This window comes from Nilaparvata lugens, chromosome 9 (assembly GCF_014356525.2).
Source record: "Nilaparvata lugens isolate BPH chromosome 9, ASM1435652v1, whole genome shotgun sequence".
NCBI lineage: Eukaryota > Metazoa > Arthropoda > Insecta > Hemiptera > Delphacidae > Nilaparvata > Nilaparvata lugens.
In genome coordinates, this window is record NC_052512.1 from 42,009,020 (window position 1) to 42,034,342 (window position 25,323).

Genomic DNA, 25,323 nt, shown 5'->3' on the forward strand with positions numbered 1-25,323 from the left:
GAGCATTTGTTGCTTGTGGAAAGATTAAAGTTCTGTGTGTATCTTTTCGGATGCAACACGTTGCTTTTGAAAAGATACAAAGGAGCATCAGTTGCTTTTGAGAAGATTAAAGCTCCTTGTGTATCTTCTCGGATGCAACACGTTGCTTTCAAGAAGATACAAAGGAGCATCAGTTGCTTTTGAGAAGATTAAAGCTCCTTGTGTATCTTCTCGGATGCAACACGTTGCTTTTGAAAAGATACAAAAGAGCATCTGTTGCTTATGGGAAGATTATCTTTTCGGATGCAACACGTTGCTTTCAAGAAGATACAAAGGAGCATCAGTTGCTTTTGAGAAGATTAAAGCTCCTTGTGTATCTTCTCGGATGCAACACGTTGCTTTTGAAAAGATACAAAAGAGCATCTGTTGCTTATGGGAATATTAAGCTCCTTGTGTATCTTTTCGGATGCAACACGTTGCTTTTGAAAAGATACAAAAGAGAATCTGTTGCTTATGGAAAGATACTAGTTTAGATGTATTTGTTTGGGTAGTATTGTAGCCTAGTGGCCCTACGCCGATAGGCAAAGCTACAGGACCCGGACTGTACTTGGAAACTACAATAAATCCTGAACTAAACTGAGCTACCAACAATCGAAACTAATAAAACTAGACTACGATAAAAATATTAACACTTATAACTAATGGACGGCATAAGGCAAGAGTTGCATAATTTACAAAAATGAGAATAATTATAGAATTGAGTACAATAGAGGGTTCAAAGCATAATATTGCTATAGTGAGGTCCACGTTATAATGGCAGTGAAGAAAGATAGGAGAAAAACGTTGCCAAGTCTCTCCATTTTGCCACTGAGTGTATACAGCTGTTACTCAATTCATCCCATTAAATTTATGATCTAATAATAATTATCATTCCCTCAATAAAATAATCAATTTAATGTCAAATTAATCAAGAAAATATTTTTTTTCATAATTTGATTCAAAAATTTGCTTCCATAACTGAGATCAGATTTTTATTTTTATACAAGCCTGAAATGGCGGCTAATTTAAAAGCTGTGATACACCAATCTGAATTTCAAAACAATAGAAATTAAGTTATTTGGTACGGTAGGTATTCTATTACAATTTCTTTCAAAAATAATATAGATTAAAATAATCTATAATATGAAAATATTATAGAAAAATAGAACTCCTTTTTAAACTAAGTAATTTCATTGGAAATAATTCTGAAATAACCTTTCAATATTATTTATACCAGTACGAGTAGGTCTAACCTAAACGTATAGGCTAACTGAAGCATGGATGAAGTCTATGATGGTTAGTTATCAACTTTTAAAATGTCATTTCAGGTATTTTAATTTGTGTTTATCATACGGTAATGTCTAAAAATTATTTCATTGTATCAAAAATACATTTTAAATCAATTATAATACGACTTGTGTACCAAAGTATTTTGATAGAATGAAGAAAAAAATGGCGGCTGAGAATATTGTTAGTCTACTTTTGTACAGTCACTGTCAAAAGTAAAAATAAAATATTTTGGCAAACTGACAACATTGCAAAGCTATAGAGAGAGATACCGCTATCTGTTTTGTTGTATCATAGAAAAGGACAGCAATAGTATTGTCAATTGTACACTGCCATTATAACGTGGACCTCACTTATAGGTCGTTAATACTATAGTGAGGTCCACGTTATAATGGCAGTGGAGAAAGATAGAACAACAGCGTTGCCGATTCTCTGCCTTATTTTTAATATTCTTTTCGAAGAATGGACATTGATATGTCCAAAACTCCAATTTATGTAGATGCATTACAATATAATTATGTATAGTTATCATATTACAAATTGGTTTTTCATATCATATACAGTTCAATAATTATTTTCTTAGTCTCTATTATATAAATTCATCTATAATTTTGCTGTATTGTAAGCTATTGTATATAAGTGTATAAGCCAGTATAAATTGTAATCTACATAAATAAAGTACTCAATCAATCAAATTAATTAATTATATTTCTACATTGTCAAAAACCGATTTGGAATTATTGCGGAGCTAGTAAAGGATAGTGCTATCTGCTTTGTCGAATGATAGACAAGGATAGCTACATCAAAGTTGATCAAATACTGTCATTATAACGTGGACCTCACTATAGCGAACATAGTTTGAAGATCACAAATATTTAAAAATTAAAAAAAAAATACTAAGAAAATAAGATTAGGTGGATGATTACAATATCACAATGTTTTTAGAGGATTTTTGCAAAAAATTGTGTCAAAAACTAGTTTTACACTGTAAAACATGGAAATTACTGCGTTTACACCAAAGTTACAACATAATGTTTATTTTTCTGTTCTTTTAGATTCACTTTTTGTGTAGTTGAGAAGTTGATATTGTGGTAATTATTCATATTGAATGAAAAAGACTAAGAAATTGTCAAAAAACCACTGATTTATTGATAATTAGAAAGAAACCGAAATCAGTCTTTCTAATTATCAATAAATGAGTGGTTTTTTGACAATTTCTTAGTCTTTTTCATTCAATCTTATAGATTCTATAAGATTGAACATAACCATAGAGAAACAATAGCTTAAGTAGATATCCCATGGTATAGGGCGTTTATGTCGCAGCTTTTACTGTTATCTCAAGCCGATTGTTCATGTAATTCTTTCCCGTGAAGCTTTATGACGCTGGTAGTCTCTCATATTGTGCCGTTCATACACTCTTACCCGGTCAAAACAGTAGAATTCGACAATAATCGACAGTAATCGGCTTGGGATAACAGTAAAAGTTGCGACATAAATGCCCTACAACATGGGATATCTACTTACGCTGTTTTTTCTCTATGACATAACTTATCACACTCATGATGGACATATGTGTTTGTAAAGTTCCGTTCAATCTAATAGGATCTATAAGGATGGAACAATAAACATTTATTTAATAATTTTGGTGTAAACGCAGTTTGAGAGTTTGTATTATAAATATAATAATTTATTGATTCTTCTTCACTTTCACAACAATTGAAAAAACATGAAATATTTTGTATACATCATAAAAATATGAAAAGAATCTAATGGCTCTCACAAGACTTTCGTCTGATCGAGAGCCAAAAGTTTGAAATTGAGCTACAATTATGTTTAAAAGGTTATTATTTTTTATTTCAATACGCCAATGGATCGTTGAAATTCAAGTATTCCATCCAAAAATACAATATAGAATTTAAAAAAAAAATTAATAAATAAATTAGGGTAAGTAAAAAGTAAAATCTATGAAGGTTTTTTCATAGAGAAACAATAGCATAAGTAGATATCCCATGGTATAGAGTGTTTATGTCGCAACTTTTACTGTTATTTCAAGCTGATAGTCCACGTAGTTCTTTCCTGTGAAGCTTTATGACGCTGGTAGTCTCTCATATTGTTTTGGTAGAGAGTTAGTGGGGAGGATATTTTTAATATATATATATATTTTTTTTATGATTTTTTTTATATTCTTTCCGAAGAATGGACATTGATGTGTCCAAAGCTCCGCCAATTGATGAAGATGCATAACAATATAATTATCTATAGCTATTATATACAAATTACTTTTTCATATCATATACTTTCAATAATTATTTTCTTATTCTATATTATGTAAATTCATCTATAATTTTGCTGTATTGTAAGCTATTGTATATAAGTGTATAAGCCAGTATATATTGTAATCTACATAAATAAAGTACTCAATCAATCAATCAATATTGTGCCGTTCATACACTCTTACCCGGTCAAAACAGTAAAAATCGACAATAATCGACAGTAATCGGCTTGAGATAACAGTAAAAGTTGCGACATAAACGCCCCATACCATGGGATATCTACTTACGCTATAGTTTCTCTATGGTTTTATATATTCTGTATCTGAATTAAAATGTATTGAGCACCATAGTAGAGGAAGTACAATTCAGTCGACGGTGGCTTTCTATGTACAAATAGCTATTAGTAGAGTTGAAAATTGAACTTATAGTAAGACAAATTGAAATCATTGAATTTTATTCAGATGTGCTTCATTCAGGCAAATAGGCCTTATTCAAAACCGAAAAATTAAATAAATAAATTTAGGAGAATAGTTCAGAAAATTGAAGCAAGTTATATCTTGAGATTTTTTATCAAACTTCAATATAAAGCTGGGTTTAAATCGGAGTTAATAGGAAAAGTTTTCAACATTTTTGTTATTAACTGATGTTAACAAAAATCATTAACATATGTTAATAAAATTTTCTTTTCCTACAGTTACCTTGAAACGTGACAATTTTATCCTGCACTGATTACAGAACGCAAAGAATCACTTTTCCACTCTAGTGCGCAAAGTATTACTTTGCGTACTCTTAATACTTTGTATATTATCTTGCAGCCATCCCAATCAGCTGTTGACATTTTTGGTGTGTATTTTGAATGCGAATTCATTCTATCTATATTTTTTCTGATTTTCAAATAAATAAAAATGAGAACTCATTAAATTATACATTTTGGATATTATTGATTATTCATTATTTCAAATAATATTTTTTTCATTCATAAATTCATTGGTTGAAAAATTATTTAGAAATTAAGATTTACTCAAAATTATTCAAATTCGATTATTAATTTTCAATTGGATTATCACGTTTAAAATAAATTAAATTAGTTATTAATAACAAAATTATACAGACAAACATTTGATGGATTTCAGCCATCATTTTACCCATAATCAACCACTTCTCATATTCAATGGTAACTGTAGGAAAAAAATAATGTGAAATACGTGAGCAAAGTTCCTTGCTGCACCGAAAGAAACCATTCCACCCTCGCCTACGGCTTATGCGTAAACGTTTCTTTCGGTGCAGCAAACTGTCACTTTGCGCATTAGTTGCACAAATAACTATTAATGACAAGGAATTTTCTGTTAAAAACACGAGTTATTAACTTTTGTTAAAAGAAATTTCAGTCAATTTATAACTCGTATTATTAACTCCGGTGTAAACGCGGCTTTAAGCAGACGTTATTAACAGAATGTTAATAACTTAATCCTTATAGATTCTATTAGATTGAACGGAACTTGACGAACACATATGTTCATCATGTGTATGATAAGTTATGTTCATTCTAATAGAATCTTTAAGGACGGAGAAATAAACATTTTGTTAATAACTTTGGTATAAACACAGCTTAAGATAGTCTTCAGGTTGGATGAATCATTAATGAATCAATTGAAGTATAATATGAAATTGATGATACCAGTGGTGAAAAATGAAAATTTGAGATTCAAAATCAAATATCAAATTATTTAACCTTTCGGTAGTCGCGCCCTACTCACTCAATCGCGTGTTGTATTTTGTACAACATCCAATTTCCCAAGTGTTATGTACTCTGTTTACTGTCAAAACATATTAATTAATTGTATAATTACGTTTTCCATCTTCTTGGATTATTTTACGCCTATGAACATTTGGATGATTACCATTTCATAGCCCAATAAGGTACATCAAGCAAAGCCATCAATTGGTTCGTTTACAGTCCCCGTATACAGTCTTTCCCTATTTTATGCACTGTAGCGACTAAATGGCACCTAAAGACTGAACCATTGCTCGGTTGATACTGCAACTCAGTGGGGAGATGGGGGGAAAGTTTTGGAATGCATAGGTGACTCATTCACTGACACCACCCCATTCAATAGTTTTGTGCAGCAAAAAACTGACATTGTTGTACTTTTTACAACAGCGCGACTGCCGGAAGGTTAAGTTAAATCACATACGATAATGGCCTAATCATTTCAGAGCTACTTTTACAAAAAACGGACATGAGTAATAAGTTTAACTGAAGAAGCAATACGCATTTGTAAACAAGAAATCTTCCACAGAAATATGTTATATCTAATAAAAAATATACCATTTAAGCTGCGTACACTACACCAAAGTTATTAACAAAATGTTTATTTTCCCGTCCTTGTAGATTTTATTAGATTGACCGGGCTTGACAAACACATATGTTCATCATGTGTATGATAAGTTATGTTCATTCTAATAGAATCTATAAGGACGGAGAAATAAAAAATTTGTTAATAACTTTGTTAATTTTATTAGATTGAACGGAACTTGACAAACACATATGTTCATCATGTGTATTTAGTTATTTATTTACATTGTGTACAAATACTTAACATGAGGAAAGGCACACAGGCTCATGCCCAAAACTGCCCATTTCCAATTTATACTATACTGTCCAAATAAAAATTTGGTTATGTCACTTTCACTTTTCAAAATACAATTTACACTCTTCAATACTCAGATAAACGAGCAAATTTTGAATCTAATAGATACTATTAGAATCTGAAATTAAAAATCTAGAACAGTAACTAATATAATTCAAAAAGTCTAACTTTTGAATGAAACTAGAAATTTTTGAGCTAAAAACTTCTCACTTTATAGAAAACTAGTCTTATTCGTTGATAAGTTATGTTCAATGTAATAGAATCTATAAGGACGGAAAATAAAACATTTTGTTAATAACTTTGGTGTAGTGTAAACGCAGCTTTACAGTCAATGATTGTTAATGTCATCTAAAATATTTTAGCATCAAAATAAATATTATACACAGATTTATCTTAAATAAATATAGCTATATAATAGCTATTATAAACTACATTTTCCCATAAAATTACTAATGTATAAGCTTTAAATTATATTTACATTTATTCCTAAAAATACGAATCAGCCTCAAAGGTTAAGATTTACAGATTGGAAGCTGTTTGAAATATTGTAGAAGAAATAAGAAATTAATACATTTTAAAGTCAGTTCGGTATGGCAAGATTCGGTCTTTATTGCATTGGAAGATTTATTATTTATTTATTTATTAGATAGAGCGAAAATACAATAGTCGGAAAAGAAAAAACAGGCTATTGCCCAAACTTCTTCAATTTCCTGATTTTGTCACAAATCATCCAAATATTATGTAGGTTAAGTTCACTTCAATTCAACACCAAATCTTCAATCTGAAACTATGAATCAGAATAAAACAAGATTTTAAATTTAGATAAATTGATAATGAAACTTCTGTTAAAAACAAAACAAACTTCAATATTCAAAAATATAGAATAAAATCACTTAAATTTTGAGCTCGAAAATATTTATTAAGATAGTAACATGAAATGAGACAATAGAATTTGGGGCAATATTCACGGTTTTGCAAAAACATCAGACTTTAGAGATCCTATTATAGGAGGTCCTCGTTATAATGGCAGTGGAGAAAGATGGAAAAAAACGTTGGTGATCCTCTGTCTTGTCAATGCCTTCTGGAGACGGTAGCTGATACAGTTTTATGGTGTAATATAACTGTTCATTCTCGTTTAAAATAATTCATAATCTAAATTGCCTACTGCATATTCCATTTTTCCGTCAGTTTACGATGTCTTATAATTAATTATTAGAAAAGTTGTAATATATTATGTTTGTATTGTAAATATGGAGACGATATAAAGGTACCTCCTTGATAAGTCCGGTGTCCCAGCAGACAGTGTTTCTAGCTAGAGATGTGTCGTTCGGTCATGACCCGTTCGAATTGAACAGGTCATTAAGGTGAACGAGTGATCCGGATCACATTTATTCGAAAAACCCGTTCATTTGACCCGTTCATCAACTGGGTTAACCCCTGTTTTTACTGTCTTTACACATCAACTGTGGTGGATTTTTTTTGCTTGTTTATAGGAAAGCTATAGAAAATAACCGTTCAATTGAACGGGTCTTTTGAACGGGTCCGCGGCAGTGAACGTGAACGACTGACCCGAATCAGTAAAGTGATCCGAACTTCCCATCTCTATTTCTAGCACTTTCAATGGAGAAAATAATAGATGACATGGCTAAATCTTCACAATATACTGTACTGGCCCTTCTCATTAGATTGAAAGTTGTATTCATGAGCGAGGTCTACTGTTCGCAGAACTACTAGTTATTCATTCTACATTGTTGAAAGACGATCTGGCAACAGAGCAAATCGAGAAAGGGATAGCGCTATCCGCTTGGTTGAATGATAGACAAGGATAGCAATACCATTGCTATCTAACCTGCGCATTATACCGTGACCTCACTGTACCTCTAGGCTCAACTCAAACTTAGGCGACTCAGGTGGAGAAGAGACTGGACTCTAGTGGAGAGCATGTGTTTTCAAATGGTGAGGTCGCGCGCGGAGACTAGAATCGACTGGTCTGAGTGTCACCATTTGAAACACATGCTCTCCACTAGAGTCCAGTCTCTTCTCCACCTGAGTCGCTAAGTGTCAGTTGAGCCACTACCTCCGTAAACAAAGCCGTAGTGCACTCGTGTGACGTCAGCACAGGTAGGGCTCCTACACCAATAAAATTCGTTGATTTCAGCTGATCTATATCGGCTAGTGTTTTATTGGTGTAGTGGCCCTACCTGTGCTGACGTCACACGAATGCACTACGGCTTTGTTTACGGAGGTAGTGGTTGAGCCTAACTGTTTGACCCCAAGACCAGTTATAGAATAGACACGCCTCATACTGAAAGTCGATGAAGCCAACATCTACTGCTATCGCCCCATCGTGACGTCAGCATCATATAGAAAACATTTCTGTAGAGGTTGTTTACATTGTTTTCCATAGCAGATTGTGTCTATTTCAGATAGAAGTAAATTATTACTAGTAGTTCTGTGAACAGTAGACCTCACGCAGTATTCTCATCCACAAGCACCTTATTGAAACTATAGACCTTATGGAAATACAGCAATAGACTGGCTTCTCCACACATCTGTGTAATCACTTGTCAGCTGATTTATGATGAATAATTCTATAGTCTGATTTTACTCCAATATTGGCGTATGAAGGAGGCTCCTTTTTCCTTTTATATCATCCTTGAAATGCAAAATTGCAATTAAAAAAGGAAGATACCTGTCAATTTCATGAAAATCTATTACCGAGTCTCGCCGTAAATGCGCAACATATAAACTTCAAACTTTAAACATTAAGAGAAATGCCAAACCGTCGACTTGAATCTAGACCTCACTTCGCTCAGTCAATTAATATAATTATTATTATAAGTACTTAATTATATAATTTCTTATTATATGAAGTATGTCAGCTGTGCTGAATAATAAGTTCTATTTTTCTGGCTCTAAATTTTGTAAAATTACGTGAAAATTTTTCAATTATTAGTGATTTGAGTGTATATTTTTGTTTTTATCCAGTTTCTCAACCTTCAAAATTCTTAGTTTCTATTGTTATGAGTGAAAAAGAGCTCAATTTCAGAAAAGTAGAATCATAACCTTATTCAGACTTTTAAAATATGATCTAATTTGGGAGAGAAATAGTACAAGGAGTATCATTAGTTTTTCTCTCCCCATCAGTGCTTTTTTGTAAGAATTAGAATAATAAATAATAAAATATAAGAATGGTTATATGACATGCTGACGTCATGATGGGGCGATATGGCAGTAGATGTTGGCTTCATCGATTTTCAGTTTGAATATACAATGGGCGTGTCTATTCCATAACTGGTCCAAGGTTTCTACCTTGGACCAGTTATAGAATAGACACGGGCCCTTGTATATTCATACTGAAAGTCGATGAAGCCAACATCTATTGCCATATCTCCAAATCGTGACGGTCAGCATCATATAGAAAACTTTTCTGTAGAGTTTGTTTACATTGTTTTCCATAGCAGATTGTGTCTATTAGCGGGAGCGCAGCTGGAGTTTACCATTTTAATGAATAATAATTTACATCCTTCTGAAATAGACACATCTGAAAGTTTTCTATCCGATGATGACGTCACGATTTGGCGATATGGCAGTAGATGTTGGCTTCAGAAACTGGACTTCCCAGCGTGTCTATTCTATAACTGGTCTAAGGAATTACATGGGCGTGCATATTCCATAGCTGGTCTAAGGTTTCTACAGACCTTGCTATGAAACTGATGATGAACATGAGTGTATGTGTATATATAAACATTATATTTATTATGCTTGTTCTACTGTTGCCAACCTAAGAATAGCACCTCCAGTAAGCACAACTACCTTTACTGTTCAAACCAATGTAGACAGTTCGTGCGGTGTAGTGGCAACACTGCTAAGGTCCAGCGTGGCATGCGGCACACTGGGACTTCCGCTTCCGCTCGCCTCTCTTGGCGCCAAATTCAAACCGGCTCCGTTTGCCGCCATCGACGAGTGATGCGGCGACGAGATGGCACTGTGACTGCTGGTGCGAAGCGCATGCGCAGTGGAGTAGTTGGTGTGATGGTGGTGGGGGTAGAGTGGGCGGAGTCGGCTGTCACGTGATGGTTGGGTGTGGTCGCTCCTGCAGTCGCTGCATTCTGTTCATCAAATTAAATATGTAAATTTTATACTTGTATGTCATTTGTATGATAATAATTAATAAAAACAATATAAAACCCTTGTAGTACCCTTATTATTAAAAACTTGAAATATTTCAACAAAATAGCTTGACCCAAACTTAGGTCATTAATCAGTTGAAATGTAGAAATAGTTTATTTCGCACCTAGGGCCAAAATGAGACTTTTCCGGCTCGAAATCGGTTTTCAAGTCCGAGGACTAGAAAAGATTGAGAGCCGGAAAAACATTTTTTCTTGTGGTGCGAACGCTATTTTTGCCACACAGAAAAATAAACAATATATATATGAGAATAATTGTTTATTATGCTCTACGAAAGCAAAAGTGGAAGGTGATAGCTCTAGCAAATCTGAGGTAACCTGAATATCAGGAAATTGTCCAAGTATTTTTATCTTTTATTCTGATTTGTCTAAATAACCTAATAGATTATGTTCAATTATGTGGGAGGTTGAGTTTATACTTTTTTATTCTTTCAAATAACAATAAAATGATATTATTATAAATGTTTAATTATTGAATAATAAACTCAAATAATGAAAAGTTTTTGATCAGCTGTTTTAGCACACTTGAATTTAGCGGCTGGAAAGGGTACTCTTTCGGCCTTAGCGGAAAGAAACCTGTTCTGACGTCATACGAGAGTCATCTGCAAACATGTCTTTCAGATCTAGCTGCTTTCTGAGCAGTGTGGGGAATATAAATATTTATTGGTGTTGAAGAAACGAGACGGGGCCACCGAAAACAATGGATGGACAGGTAGAAGTTTTAGTGACCCTTCATGGTCGCCTGTTGTTATTGAATTTCGACATTTTCGTCGTCTATTGTTAAGGTTTCCACTCCAAGGAATATTTTGGAGGACCAGTCTGGTTACTTATTTAAGTAACTAAATAGACTTACTTACTCAAGTAAGTGGGTACTATTACCTACTTAATAGTAGTATTATTAATTATCATTGTCTATCTTTTCGAATGCAACACGTTGCTTTTGAGAAGATACAGAAGAGCATCTGTTGCCGTTTGAGCAGCCTACCTGTTGCAAGTGAGCAGCGTGTTGCATCTGCAGCTCGCGCTGTTTGCGTGCGAGAGAGCGCACTGCGTCTGTCTTCTCCTTCTGCCAGACGAAGACGTTTGGCACCATTGCGCAGCCGCAGAACACAATGCCGAAGCCAATCAGGCCGCTTGTCAAGATGGCCGGCGTCGAATGGAACTGGATGAACGTGTAGAGGATCAGGCCTGCAGACAAAATTCATGATTTTTAATTTAAATGATGACAAAATTCATGATTTTCAATTTAAATGATTCAAATAACAATAACGGGGGACCGAGCTTGCTCTGGAGAGTAAAAGCATAGAAAATTTGTAACGAAAGATTGAGTTTTTAGTTTATATTTATTCATTCATTTTCTCAGTTGTACAATTATTTTTTCGCCCCCCACTTGGATGAATGAGCTTTTTTCGTGCGTCATATGGAGGCCGAAAATGATGTTTTCTGACCAGGCCTGTAAAAGTTTTACGGCCCTAGGGCTGTAAAATAACCTTGAAGTCAGCTGATTCTGATTTGATGTGAACGTGTTTACAAAATGGTTTATGAAACGGAATCAGTTTATGCTTCTAGAATTGAATAAGTATTCTGCAATAAGATACTATCATTTTATTTGGATGAATGAATACAAATGAGATATTAAAACTATTCAAATTCAATTTTTCAGAGTATAATAGAATTTAACCTCAAACCTCATAGTACTTCGTTTATCACGAAACATGGTGAATAATTTGGAACTACTTGGGCAATATCCATGGTGCTGAACGTTTTTACAAATAATTTATGAACGGAATCAGTTTATGCTTCTAGAATTGAATAAGTATTTGCAATAAGATACTATCATTTTATTTGGATGAATAAAATACAGATAAGAATATTTATAAACTACTCAAATCGTTTTCAGAGTAGGATAGAACTTCTAACCTAAACTTCCGAAGTCAACGACAACACATTGTTGACATTGACATTCAGATTGGCCAATTTCAAGTGTGCTAAACAGCTGATCAAAAAACTTTCCATTATTTGTGTTCATTATTCAATAATTAGAACATTTATAATAATATATCTTATTGTCATATGAAGAAATAAAAAAGTATAAACTCAACCTCTTACATAATTGAACATAATATTTTAGGTTATTTATACAAATAGAATAAAAAATTAAAATACTTTGGACAATTTCCTGATATTCAGATACCTAAGATTTGCTAGAGCTATGACCTTCCTGTTTTGCTTTTGGAAGTGCCTAATAAACAATTATTCTCATATTTATATTTTTTATTTTTCAGTGTGGCGAAAAATAACGTTCTCACCACGGGCAAAATGTTTTTCTGGCTTTCAATCTTTTCTAGTCCTCGGCCTACGGCCCCGGACTTGAAAACCTATTTCGATCCGGAAAAGTCTCATTTTCGGCCCTAGGTGCTAAATATACTATTACAGTTATATGAGGAGACACAACAGGCTTATACCCAAAACTGTCCCTTTTCCAATTTATACTACAGTCCAAATCAAAATCTAGGTTAAGCTACTATCACTCATCAAGATAACAATTTATTCCACTTCAAAAAACAGACACATCATCATTACAAATAGATATACTATGAATTCGATTTACTATGATTGCTACAATATTTGTTAATATACAATGTACTATTCTACACTAACAGCATCTAGTTACTATTTTGGACTTTCTGAAGTAAACATGTCTTCTAAGAAAAAAGAGAAAAAACTAAAAAAAGATTCTCTTGCTGATTTTTTTTTCTCGTGAGATCAGCTGAATGATCCCACACATCCTCTTGTTCACTCACTTCACAGTATCGACCGATGTTAAAAATTTCCAGCTGTTTTCCAAGGACGTATTAATCCTTTTAATATCCTCACCGAGTTATCCCAGGGTTGAGACCTGAGTTGAGTGCATTCGCATTTTCATATCATAACCAACTTTGCTCACAATTTCGTGAGAATCGTTAGAGCCGTTTTCGAGAACCGTTAGATATAAATAACCATATAAATAGCCATATATAAAAATACCAGATGAAAAAAAAAAATATATATATATTCGAATGCATCACGTTGCTTTTGAGAAGATACAGAAATCTTTTGTTGCTTATGGAAAGTACATTAAAGCTCTCTGTCTATCCTTTCGGATGCAACACGTTGCTTTTGAGAAGATACAGAAGAACATCTGTCATTTTGGAATGATACAGTGACGCTCCATGTGTTTCTTTTCGGATGCAACAGTATGCTTTTGATAAGGTACAAAAGAACATTTTTTGCTAATGGAGAAATACATTGAAGCTCATTGTGTATCTTTTCGGATGTAAAACGTTGCTTTAGAGAAGGTACAAAAGAACAACTGTTGCGATACATTGAAGCTCATTGTGTATGTTTTCGGATGTAACACGCTGCTTTTGAGAAGATACAAAAGAGCTTCTATTGTTTATGCAAAGATACATTAAAGCTTCTTGTGTATCTTTTCGGATGTAACACTTAGCTTTTGAGAAGATACAGATGACCATCTGTTTCTCATGGAGAGATACCTTGAAGGTCATAGTGTATCTCTTTGGATGCAACACTTTGCTCTTGAGAAGATACAAAAGAGCATCAGTTGCTTATGGAAAGATACATTGAAGCTCATTGTATATCTTTGCGGATGCAACGCGTTGCTTTTGAGAAGATACAGAAGAGCATCTGTTGCTGTTTGGATGAGCAGCCTACCTGTTGCAAGTGAGCAGCGTGTTGCATCTGCAGCTCGCGCTGTTTGCGTGCGAGAGAGCGCACTGCGTCTGTCTTCTCCTTCTGCCAGACGAAGACGTTGTGCACCATTGCGCAGCCGCAGAACACTATGCCGAAGCCAATCAGGCCGCTTGTCAAGATGGCCGGCGTCGAATGGAACTGGATGAACGTGTACAGGATCAGTCCTGCAGACAAAATAATATGCAATTTACTTTCATAATGAAATTTGATTCATTGATTCTATCATCATTCTTTATTGAGCAGAGACTTAAGAAAATTGGAAATTGAATCCTATGTTAAGATGAATAGTCTGCGCTCGTCAATTGCAACAGGTACATACGGCCGTCTCCGGCCGATAAATTTTTCGATCCAAATTGAATGGGATTTTCCGACCGAACTAACTAGTCGAGCTGAGACAACAAAGTGTTTCTAACCTAAAATTTGTTTCACAGTCTTGTTTTTGTTTTTTGAAGTTGTTCTGTTTTATAAAGTAACTATGGACAATGAAAAGTTGATGAGTTTGATTCAAGAGCATGTCCATTGTGGGATATGCGAGACAAAAGATATCAATTTAATTTTTTTCATCCAACTGACTACCTATGAAAGGGGTATAAGGATTTGTCAATTATAATCTAAGTCGTCAATCTTTGCATTCTATAATGCAAAAAGAATTCCTCACTGGAATAAGGACAAACCTGCAACAACTCCTCCCTCACCTTAATTCTGAACTTTTCACCTGTAAGAGCTTTTATGCGTGTTGGCAATGAATTATAAAGCCGAATTCCTGCACTCTTTACCCTCCTCTCATACATACCAGTTCGATGAATGTCGTCTCTGAGGTTTTGTCTATATCTGGTATTGTATGAGTGGAACAACTCTCCTGTATTGAACCTATCTTTATTCCTATCAATTTCCTATCAAAGAGCCTCTAAAATATATACACCTGGTAGTGGGAGAATCTTTAACTCTTTGAAATAATCTCTACAACTTGCTCTAATAGATTCACCCACCATCACTCTAACTGCCCACTTTTGAATCCTAAATATATGTATTGCATGAGTTGAATTGCCCCAAAATATAACACCGTATGAAAGAAGAGAATGGAACACAGCAAAATAAACACTTCTAAGCGTTCCTGCATCCAGCAATTTCTTCACGGTTCTAAGAACAAATACTGCTGAGTTTAGTTTGCTTTTTAGCTGGTCTAAATGAGGTCGCCAGGAGAGTTCAGAGTCCAGCACTACTCCAAGTACCTTTGCCTCGTTTGCTGAACCTATGTTTCCATCTCTCGTGTCCAATACTGCTTCCCGAGCCGTCCTGAATGGAATCTGCATAGTCTTATTGTAATTTAGTACCAACATATTTGAGGCCAGCCATTCTTCTAGTTTCTGAAGAGCTCTTCTACTTTCAGATTCCATATCATGCTGACTGTTACTTTTCAATAAAATACTTAGTCTATATTAAAGTCTAGAACTTAGCAGAATCCCGAGCTCGGAAACAGGCTCATAATATAGAGTCTTCCGAGTGAATTGAATTGGGAATAAAAGCAAAGATTCAATGCAAAATAACCTAACCTATATTAATAATTATAAAATATAAATATTTATATTTATAGAAAACCAACCTGTGAGGAAGACCGGGATGGATACAAAAAAACCTCCAACTGCACACACTCTGGTTATTGAAGACTTCTTCAAATATTTATTTGTTCTGGAAATAGAAAAAAATGTATTCTAAAATAATGTTATACATTAAATTAAAAATACTAAGAAATTGTCAAAAAACCACAGATTTATTGATAGTTAGAGAGACCGATTTCAGTTGTTACACCATTGTCAATCTCTGATAAACTAAAACTAAATACAAGAGCAGCAGAATTTATACTAGCAGGCGGCTACTGCTATTGGTCGAGGGCATGAACGCCTGCCATTGGCCTAGCTAGACAGTCTCCTCCCCTCAACGGTGTGACAAAATGGCGGCTTAAGCAACAGAATCGCCATGATAATAAAATTTACTTTGAGTACAAGATAAGAACCAAGAAAACAAGTGTGAAAGAAAATAAAACAAATATATTTATTATTATTCTTTACTCGTTAAATGTCTTCGAATTACAGTATTTTCATGATTTATAATACATAAATACTGTATAACATTTCTTTTTGTGTAGTTGAGAAGTTGATATTGTGGTAATTATTCATATTGAATGAAAAATACTAAGAAATTGTCAAAAACCACAGATTTATCGATACTTAGAGAGACCGGTTTCGGTTGTTACACCATTGTCAATCTCTGATAAACTAAAACTAAATACAAGAGCAGCAGAATATATACTATTAGGCGAGTACTGCTATTGGTCGAGGGCATGAACGCCTGCCATTGGCCCAACTAGACAGTCTCCTCCCACTGAATGGGACATCACCATTGTCAATCTCTGATAAACTAGAACTAGATACAAGATCAGCAGAATTTATACTAGTAGGCGAGTACTGCTCCCACTCAGTGGGAGGAGACTGTTTAGCTGGGCCAATGACAGGCGTTCATGCCCTTGACCAATAACAGTAGTCGCCTACTAGTATAAATTCTGCTGCTCTTGTATCTAGTTCTAGTTAATCAAAGATTGACAATGGTGTAACAACCGAAACCGGTCTTTCTAAGTATCAATAATTCTGTGGTTTTTGACAATTTCTTAGTCTTTTTCATTCAATATGAATAATTAACACAATCTCAACTACACAAAAAGTAATGTTATACAGTATTTATGTATTATAAATCATGAAAATACTGTAATTCGAAGACATTTAACGAGTAAAGAATAATAATAAATATAGTGAGGTCCACGTTATAATGGCAGTGTTTGATTGACATTGGTGTTGCTATTTTTGTCTATCCCTGTATCATCTTTTAGTTTTAACACTTCATGAGCCATTTCAATAATCATTAGTTCTGAAATAGAAGATTGTAATATTCTGATAATATGGAAGGGCAGAACAGGATAATATCATAGAGAAACAATAGCATAAGTAGAAATCCCATCTTATAGGGCGTTTATGTCGCAACTTTTACTGTTATCTCAAGCTGATAGTCCACGTAGTTCTTTCCTGTGAAGCTTTATGACGCTGGTAGTCTCTCATATTGTGCCGTTCATACACTCTCACCCCAACAAAACAGTAAAAATCGACAGTAATCGGCTTGGGATAACAGTAAAAGTTGCGACATGAACGCCCTATACCAGGGATAACTACTTACGCTATTGTTTCTCTATGTTAATACTCAAAAAAAGACCCTCCACAAAATAATTTATACTACAGTCCAAATAATAAGAATGAGAAAACTTCCATACTTCTATAGTGATGTCCAATGATATTGCTATCCTTGTCTATCATTCAACAAAGCAGATAGCGCTATCTCTTTCTCGATTTGCTATGTAGCCAGATCGTCTTTCAACAATGTAGAAATAATAATTTATTAACAAAATCTTCCATGTTAATTATGAAAATTCATTATGAAATTATTGAAAATAGTTATTTGTGCAACTAGTGCGCAAAGTGACAGTTTGCTGCACCGAAAGAAATGTTACTCACGAGCCGTAGGCAAGGGCGGAATGGTTTCTTGAGTGCAGCAGAGGAACTTTGCGCACGTATTTCACATTAAGTTTTTCCTACAGTTACCATTGAATATGAAAAGTGGGTATTATGGGTAAAATTGCCTGAAATGCATCAAATGTTTTTCTGTGTAATTTTATTATTGATAAAAACCTTAATCCTAAAATCCTAAAGTCCTCGTTGTCGTTGGTTATAATATATAATGAATAATAATTAGCGCGTTGTGCTTGGTTGCACCTCTGCTCACTATAGCAGCCACAGCAGTCACTGTTACCAACTTCATTTTGATTTTGCTGCACTGTTGCTCCATATAACCTACTAAGTATTTTGCGTTGCCATGTTGCAAATCTGGAGTGCAGAAAAATTTTTCCCGCACTAGAGCGGAAAAGTGATTCTTTGCGTTCTGTAATCAGTGCAGCAATGGCCACTTTTCAACGTAACTGTAGGAAAAAATTATTTCTTGCTTAATAAAATATCATTGATTATTTTAAATTAGAATGAACAGTTAATATTACATCAATAAACCTGTATCAGCTACCGTCTATAGAAGGCATTGACAAGTAGGAGGATTGGCAGCGTTGTCTCTCCTATCTTCCTCTACTGCCATTATAATGTGGACATCACTATAGCTATGTTTTTATGCATTGATGTATTTATTTGTGGATACATCAATTAAACATCATATTTAAATATGGTCGGGAACGAACGACATGCTTGGCCCAAACTATTCATTTCTACCCTTATGGTGCATTTTCGTTTGTGCATAAATTTAGGCAGTCGACGACGACAAGCATTGTTGACATTCATATTGTCCAAATTTCAAGTGTGCTAAACAGCTGATCAAAAACGTTTCATTATTTGTGTTCATTATTCAAGAATCGAACATTTCTAATAATATATACATATTGCTGCTAAAAAGTATAAGCTCAACCTGCCCAATTAAAGCATAATTGAACATTATCGTTCAGGTTATTTAGACAAATTGAAATCTACCCATCTGAGATCCTCACCCTGTCGTGGTCGACGACGGCATTTACGCACAAACGAAAACCCTCATGACACGATCCTGTGATGCATTGCAAAATCGCCATTTTATGGAGTACTAGTTTACCAATTTTCAAATTTATCAGCTGTTATCATTATAGATTAAACAACATTATGTGTAAATAATGTTGTTTAATCTATAATGATAACAGCTGATAAATTTGAAAATTGGTGAACTAGAACTCCATAAAATGGCGATTTTGCAATGCATCACAGGATCGTGTCATGACCTGTATTTGAAGACCTTGTTTGGTTCATGAGTTCATGAAATTCTATAGATAAATTTTTCATGGTAGGTCTGATAAATTTGAAAATTGGTGCAACCAGAACCCACAAAATGGCGATTTTGCAATGCATCACAGGATCGTGTCATGACCTGTACTTAAAGACCTTGTTTGGTTCATGAGTTCATGGAATTCTATGGATACATTTTTCATGGTAGGTCTGATAAATTTGAAAATTGGTGCAACCAGAACCCATAAAATGGTAATTTTGCAATGCTCACAGGATCGGTGTATGACCTGTATTTATAGACCTTGTTGGAATTCATGAGTTCATAAATTCTACGGATACATTTTTCATGGTAGGTCTGATAAAATTGAAAATTGGTGCAACTAGGACCCATAAATGGTAATTTTGCAATGCATCACGGGATCGTGTCATGACCTGTATTTATAGAACTTGTTGGAATTCATGAGTTCAAAAATTCTACGGATACATTTTTCATGGTAGGTCTGATAAATTTGAAAATTGGTGCAACTAGGCCCCCATAAAATGGTAATTTTGCAATGCATCACGGGATCGTGTCATGACCTGTATTTAAAGACTCGTTTGGTTCATGAGTTCATGAAATTCTACGGATAAATTTTCATGGTAGGTCTGATAAATTTGAAAATTGGTGCAACCAGAGCCCCACAAAATGGCGATGAAGAAGAAAACGAAGAAGGCTTGAGATAACAGTAAAAGTTACGATATAAACGCCCTATACCAACGGGATATCTACGTACGCTATTGTTTCTCTATGATAATATCAATCCATTGGGAACTTATGGGAAGAGGCTTCCAGATCTAATTATCTAACAGCTTTCTGAATTGATTCTCTCATCGAATTTGGTAGAGAGTTAGTGGGAGGATATTTTAATATTGTTTCCTTAGAATGGACATTGATATGTCCAAAGCTCCGCCAATTTATGTACATGCATAACAATATAATTATCTATAGTTATTATATTACAAATACTTTTTCATATCATATACAGTTCAATAATTATTTTTAGTCTATATTATGTAAATTCATGTATAATTTTGCTGTATTGAAGCTATTGTATATAAGTGTAGAAGCCAGTATATATTGTAATCTACATAAATAAAGTACTCAATCAATCAATCAATCGAACATGGAAACAGCATTATTTTCCCTTTTTCCAGACATTTTCCATATTCAGCGGAACGTTTGTTTTGTTCCTTAGAAAGCAATCTAATAGGTGTCCGAATTACGGAGCATCATTGAACAGAAATAAAGTAAGCATAAATAATAAAACCGGAAAAATAGTGAAAACAAGTTTTATACTCTAAAATCTGGTTTAGCACTAACATAACACAAACCCCACCCTCAATAATGAAGAAGTTTTAGGCAATAGCCTGTTTTTTCTTTTCCGATTATTGTATTTTTTGCTAACCAAATAAATAAATAAATAAATAACAAAAACTGAATCACTGATACCATGCCGTGTCTACACTGAACAAATAGTGAAATCTAAAGAAGAGGAAGAAGAAGAGAAGAAGAAGAAGAAGAAGAAGAAAAGAGAAGAAGAAGAAGAAGAAGAAGAAGACAGGAGAAGAAGAAGGAGAAGAAAGAAGAAGAAGAAGAAGACAGGAGAAGAAAGAAGAAGAAGAAGAAGAAGAAGAAGAAAAGAGAAGAAGAAGAAGAAGAAGAAGAAGAATAAGAAGAAGAAGAAGAAGAAGAAGCAGAAGAAGAAGAAGAAGAAGAAGAGAAGAGAAGAAGAAGAAGAAGCAGAAGAAGAAGACGAAGAAGAAGAAGAAGAAGAAGAAGAAGAAGAATAAGAAGAAGAAGAAGAAGAAGAAGAATAAGAAGAAGAAGAAGAAGAAGAAGAAGAGAAGAAGAAAAGAGAAGAAGAAGAAGAAGAAGAAGAAGAAGAGAGAGAAGAAGAAGAGAAAAGAAGAAGAAGAGAGAAGAAGAAGAAGACAGGAGAAGAAGAAGAAGAAGAAGAAGAAGAAGACGAAGAAGAAGAAGAAGAAGAGAAGAGAAGAGAAGAAGAAGAAGAAGAAGAAGAAGAAGAAGAAGAAGAAGAAGAAAAGAAGAAGAAGGAGTACATGGAGGAGAGAGAACATGAAGAAAATGGAGGAGGAGGAGTAGGAGGAGAAGAAGAAGAAGAGACAGAGAAGAAGAAGAAGAAGAAGAAGAGAAGAAGAAGAAGAAGAAGAAGAAGAAGAAGAAGAAGAAGAAGAAGAAGAAGAGAAGAAGAAGAAGAAGAAGAGAAGAAGAAGAGAAGAAGAAGAAGAAGAAGAAGAAGAAGAGAAGAAGAAGAAGAAGAAGAAGAAGAAGAAGAAGAGAAGAAGAAGAAGAAGAAGAAGAAGAAGAAGAGAAGAAGAGAAGAAGAGAAGAGAGAAGAAGAAGAGAAGAAGAAGAAGAAGAAGAAGAAGAAGAAGAAGAAGAAGAAGAAGAAGAAGAAGAGAAAGAAGAGAAGAAGAAGAAGAAGGAAGAAGAAGAGAAGAAGAAGAAGAAGAAGAAGAAGAAGAAGAAGAAGAAGAAGAAGAAGAAGAAGAAGAAGAAGAGAAGAAGAAGAAGAGGAAGAAAACGAAGAAGAAGAAGAAGAAGAAGAAGAAGAAGAAGAAAGAAGAAGAAGAAGGAGTACATGGAGGAGAGAGAACATGAAGAAAATGGAGGAGGAGGAGTAGGAGGAGAAGAAGAAGAAGAGACAGAGAAGAAGAAGAAGAAGAAGAAGAGAAGAAGAAGAAGAAGAAGAAGAAGAAGAAGAAGAAGAAGAAGAAGAAGAAGAGAAGAAGAAGAAGAAGAAGAGAAGAAGAAGAGAAGAAGAAGAAGAAGAAGAAGAAGAAGAGAAGAAGAAGAAGAAGAAGAAGAAGAAGAAGAAGAGAAGAAGAAGAAGAAGAAGAAGAAGAAGAAGAGAAGAAGAGAAGAAGAGAAGAGAGAAGAAGAAGAGAAGAAGAAGAAGAAGAAGAAGAAGAAGAAGAAGAAGAAGAAGAAGAAGAAGAAGAGAAGAAGAGAAGAAGAAGAAGAAGGAAGAAGAAGAGAAGAAGAAGAAGAAGAAGAAGAAGAAGAAGAAGAAGAAGAAGAAGAAGAAGAAGAAGAAGAAGAAGAAGAAGAAGAGGAAGAAAACGAAGAAGAAGAAGAAGAAGAAGAAGAAGAAGAAGAAAAAGAAGAAGAAGGGAGTACATGGAGGAGAGAGAACATGAAGAAAATGGAGGAGGAGGAGTAGGAGGAGAAGAAGAAGAAGAAGACAGAGAAAACAACATGCAAGGAGAAGAGGGAGAAGAAGAAAAAGAAGGTAGAGAAGAAGAAGAACATGAAATGAAGGAGGAAAAGGAGGAGAAGATGAAAAAGACCGAGAGGATGAACATGCAAGAAGAAGAAGAAGGAAAAAAAGGAAAAGTGGAAGAACATGAAGAAGAAGAAGAAGTAGGAGGATTAGAAGGAGGAGGAGGAGGAGGAGAAGAAGAAGAAGTTGAAGAAGAAGAAGAAGAAGAAGAAGAAGAAGAAGAAGAAGAAGAAGAAGAAGAAGAAGAGAAGAAGAAGAAGAAGAGAAGAAGAAGAAGAAGAGAAGAAGAAAAGAAGAGAAGAAGAAGAAGAAGAAGAAGAAGAAGAAGAAGAAGAAGAAGAAGAAGAAGAAGAAGAAGAAGAAGAAGAAGAAGAAGAAGAATAAGAATTTGTTGACAAATGAATTAATATTGATACCTTTCACCGTCGGGCGAGTCCCGGACTAGCTTGACTGCAAACAAGAACCTGAACAGAGCAGACGAGCAGGCAGCAGAGGTTGAGAGAGAGCGAGAGCGCGCACAGGGCGAGAGTCACCTCGTAGACAACGACATACTCGTCGGGAGAGAGCACCGTCGGGAAACTGTCGCTTGGCGGGATGACGTCATTCGGACTCACCGGACTGATTTTCAGCAGGAAGATCAGCGACAGTAGAGCCAGCAGCAAGCTGAAATCAATCAATTTCTATGAAAATTTCCGTACAGAAAACTAGTGAGATAAAGTAGAAGATGAGGGGAAATAAAATAAAATATAGTATATTACGCTACAAGCACAGAGAGTTAGTGTTTACGGTAAGAGGATAGTTTATCCGGAATATGTTATCCGAATACCGTAAACACCTTTCTGAGAGAGTCGCGTACGATATTTTTCGCCACACTACAGGTATAGATCAACGTTAGTAGACAGAATGTTGATCACTCACAGGTGTAAGATTCGAAGTGGAGGGGGGAACGCCAGCGTGACGTCACGTGTAGTAAAAATGTGATGGAGTAACCACACTGAGCATACAGTTTATTCACTGTATCTTCAAATATATCGTCGTTTATTACCCTCAAGATTGACCTAGAACTTGGAAATTCTTCATACTTATAGCGAATGAATCACCGATTCTAATGATGTTGTTAAATATTCCAAGTTCATTCAACTTGTATGAATAAAATGAAGTTGAAAGTTTTCCAAGAATCTAAAAACGTGACACGAAAAAGTTAATAAGCTGGAAAAGCGTTATTAGACAACGTTATACTATTATAATTCAGATTAACGCATGAAAAATATTGAAAAATTAATGCATTGCAATAAACCGATCCCGATAAATTTCGTTCATATAAATGCACTGAACACATGCTGGTATCGAGCACATGTTCTACGAGAATCAAAATATCTCATCCCCGAAATTCACAAGCTGGTGTATAGCCAAACTACAAAATATAAAACGAGCTAGAAGATGAAGATACCTTAAGGGTTTTTAAAAGAAAGTTAGGAGGTGGGGTTTTTGCTTTTATATGGTAAAATGCTTGTATTATTTAAATGTTTTGATAATTATTGTAAGGCTGAAACAGAAAGCTTGCATGTCAGAAAATGTTTGTGTTATATAATTTGACTATACGTCACCGTATGATTTTCAAGAATGCGATATTTTGCCTACTCTGTACTACAGCCTACGTCACGGCTGCAGTTCCCCCACTCCAATCGCATTTCAAATAAAATACTATAGATGAGTGACCAACCTTCTGTCTACTAACTTTGGGTATAGATGACGCCACAAAGTTAGGCGGTTTCGTGGGTCTCTTGTGCGTCCCAACAGCTGATGTTGTCAAGTAGAGTTGTTATCTAGCTTGGCTTAGGTGATGATTTTTAATCAAAGGAGACAATAAATAGATGCAATGCATCAGCTGTGAGTAGGTTACATCATGTGACCCACGAAGCCCCCTAACTTTTTGGCATCAGCTATATAAGAATAATAAATCGAATAAGAATGTTTTATGAGGGGGGGGGAAACTTTGATGTCTTATATCACAAGAACCAGACGTCGTAGGGTACTCAAAGTGGGGTGAAAATTTCCGATCTCACCCTCCTGAACACAATGCACCATATGGCACAGTTGTCCAAACACATTTTCAAAAAGCGGCCGGAAAGGGTACTCTATCCGGCCTTAGCCGGAAAGAAGCATGTTCTGACGTCAGACGAGAGTCGTCTGCAAACAATGTCTTTCAGATCTACGTAGGGACTGGAAAACAGCTGCTTTCTGTGCAGTGTGGCGAAAAAATATTATCTTACGTCACAAGGACGGGAAAGGGCCTTCTACAGGCGAGAATGATGTTTGTTTTTTCACTTTTTGTGTAGTTGAGAAGTTGATATTGTGGTTATTATTCATATTAAATTAGAAAGACTAAGAAATTGTCAAAAACCACAGATTTATTGATAGTTAGAGAGACCGGTTTCGGTTGTTACATCATTGTAACAAAACTAAACTAGTAGTTCTGTGAACAGTAGACCTCACGCAGTATTCTCATCCACAAGTACCTGATTGAAACTATAGACCTTATGGAAATACAGCAATAGACTGGCTTCTCCACACATCTGTGTAATCACTTGTCAGCTGATTTATTATGAATAATTCTAGTCTGATTTTTACTCTAATATTGGCGTATGAAGGAGGCTCCTTTTTCCTTTTATACTAGTAGTTCTGTGAACAGTAGACCTCACGCAGTATTCTCATCCACAAGTACCTGATTGAAACTATAGACCTTATGGAAATACAGCAATAGACTGGCTTCTCCACACATCTGTGTAATCACTTGTCAGCTGATTTATTATGAATAATTCTAGTCTGATTTTTACTCTAATATTGGCGTATGAAGAAGGCTCCCTTTTCCTTTTATATTATCCTTGAAATGCAAAATTTCCAAAAACCGTGTATATACGTCGACGCGCAATTAAAAAAGGAACATATCTGTCAAATTTCATGAAAATCTATTACCGCGTTTCGCCGTAAATGCTCAACATAAAAAC

At 34.8% G+C, this 25,323-nt stretch overlaps 1 protein-coding gene across 1 annotated transcript; it reads right to left on the reverse strand.

Moving 5' to 3' along the window:
• Positions 1–14,049: 14,049 nt before the first annotated feature.
• LOC120352974 lies at positions 14,050–24,426 on the reverse strand. Its single transcript, XM_039435339.1, is given in 5 exon segments — positions 14,050–14,336; positions 15,776–15,861; positions 22,732–22,778; positions 22,780–22,995; positions 24,382–24,426. Coding segments are annotated over 5 exon segments (681 nt in total).
• Between the last annotated feature and the right edge of the window lie 897 nt (positions 24,427–25,323).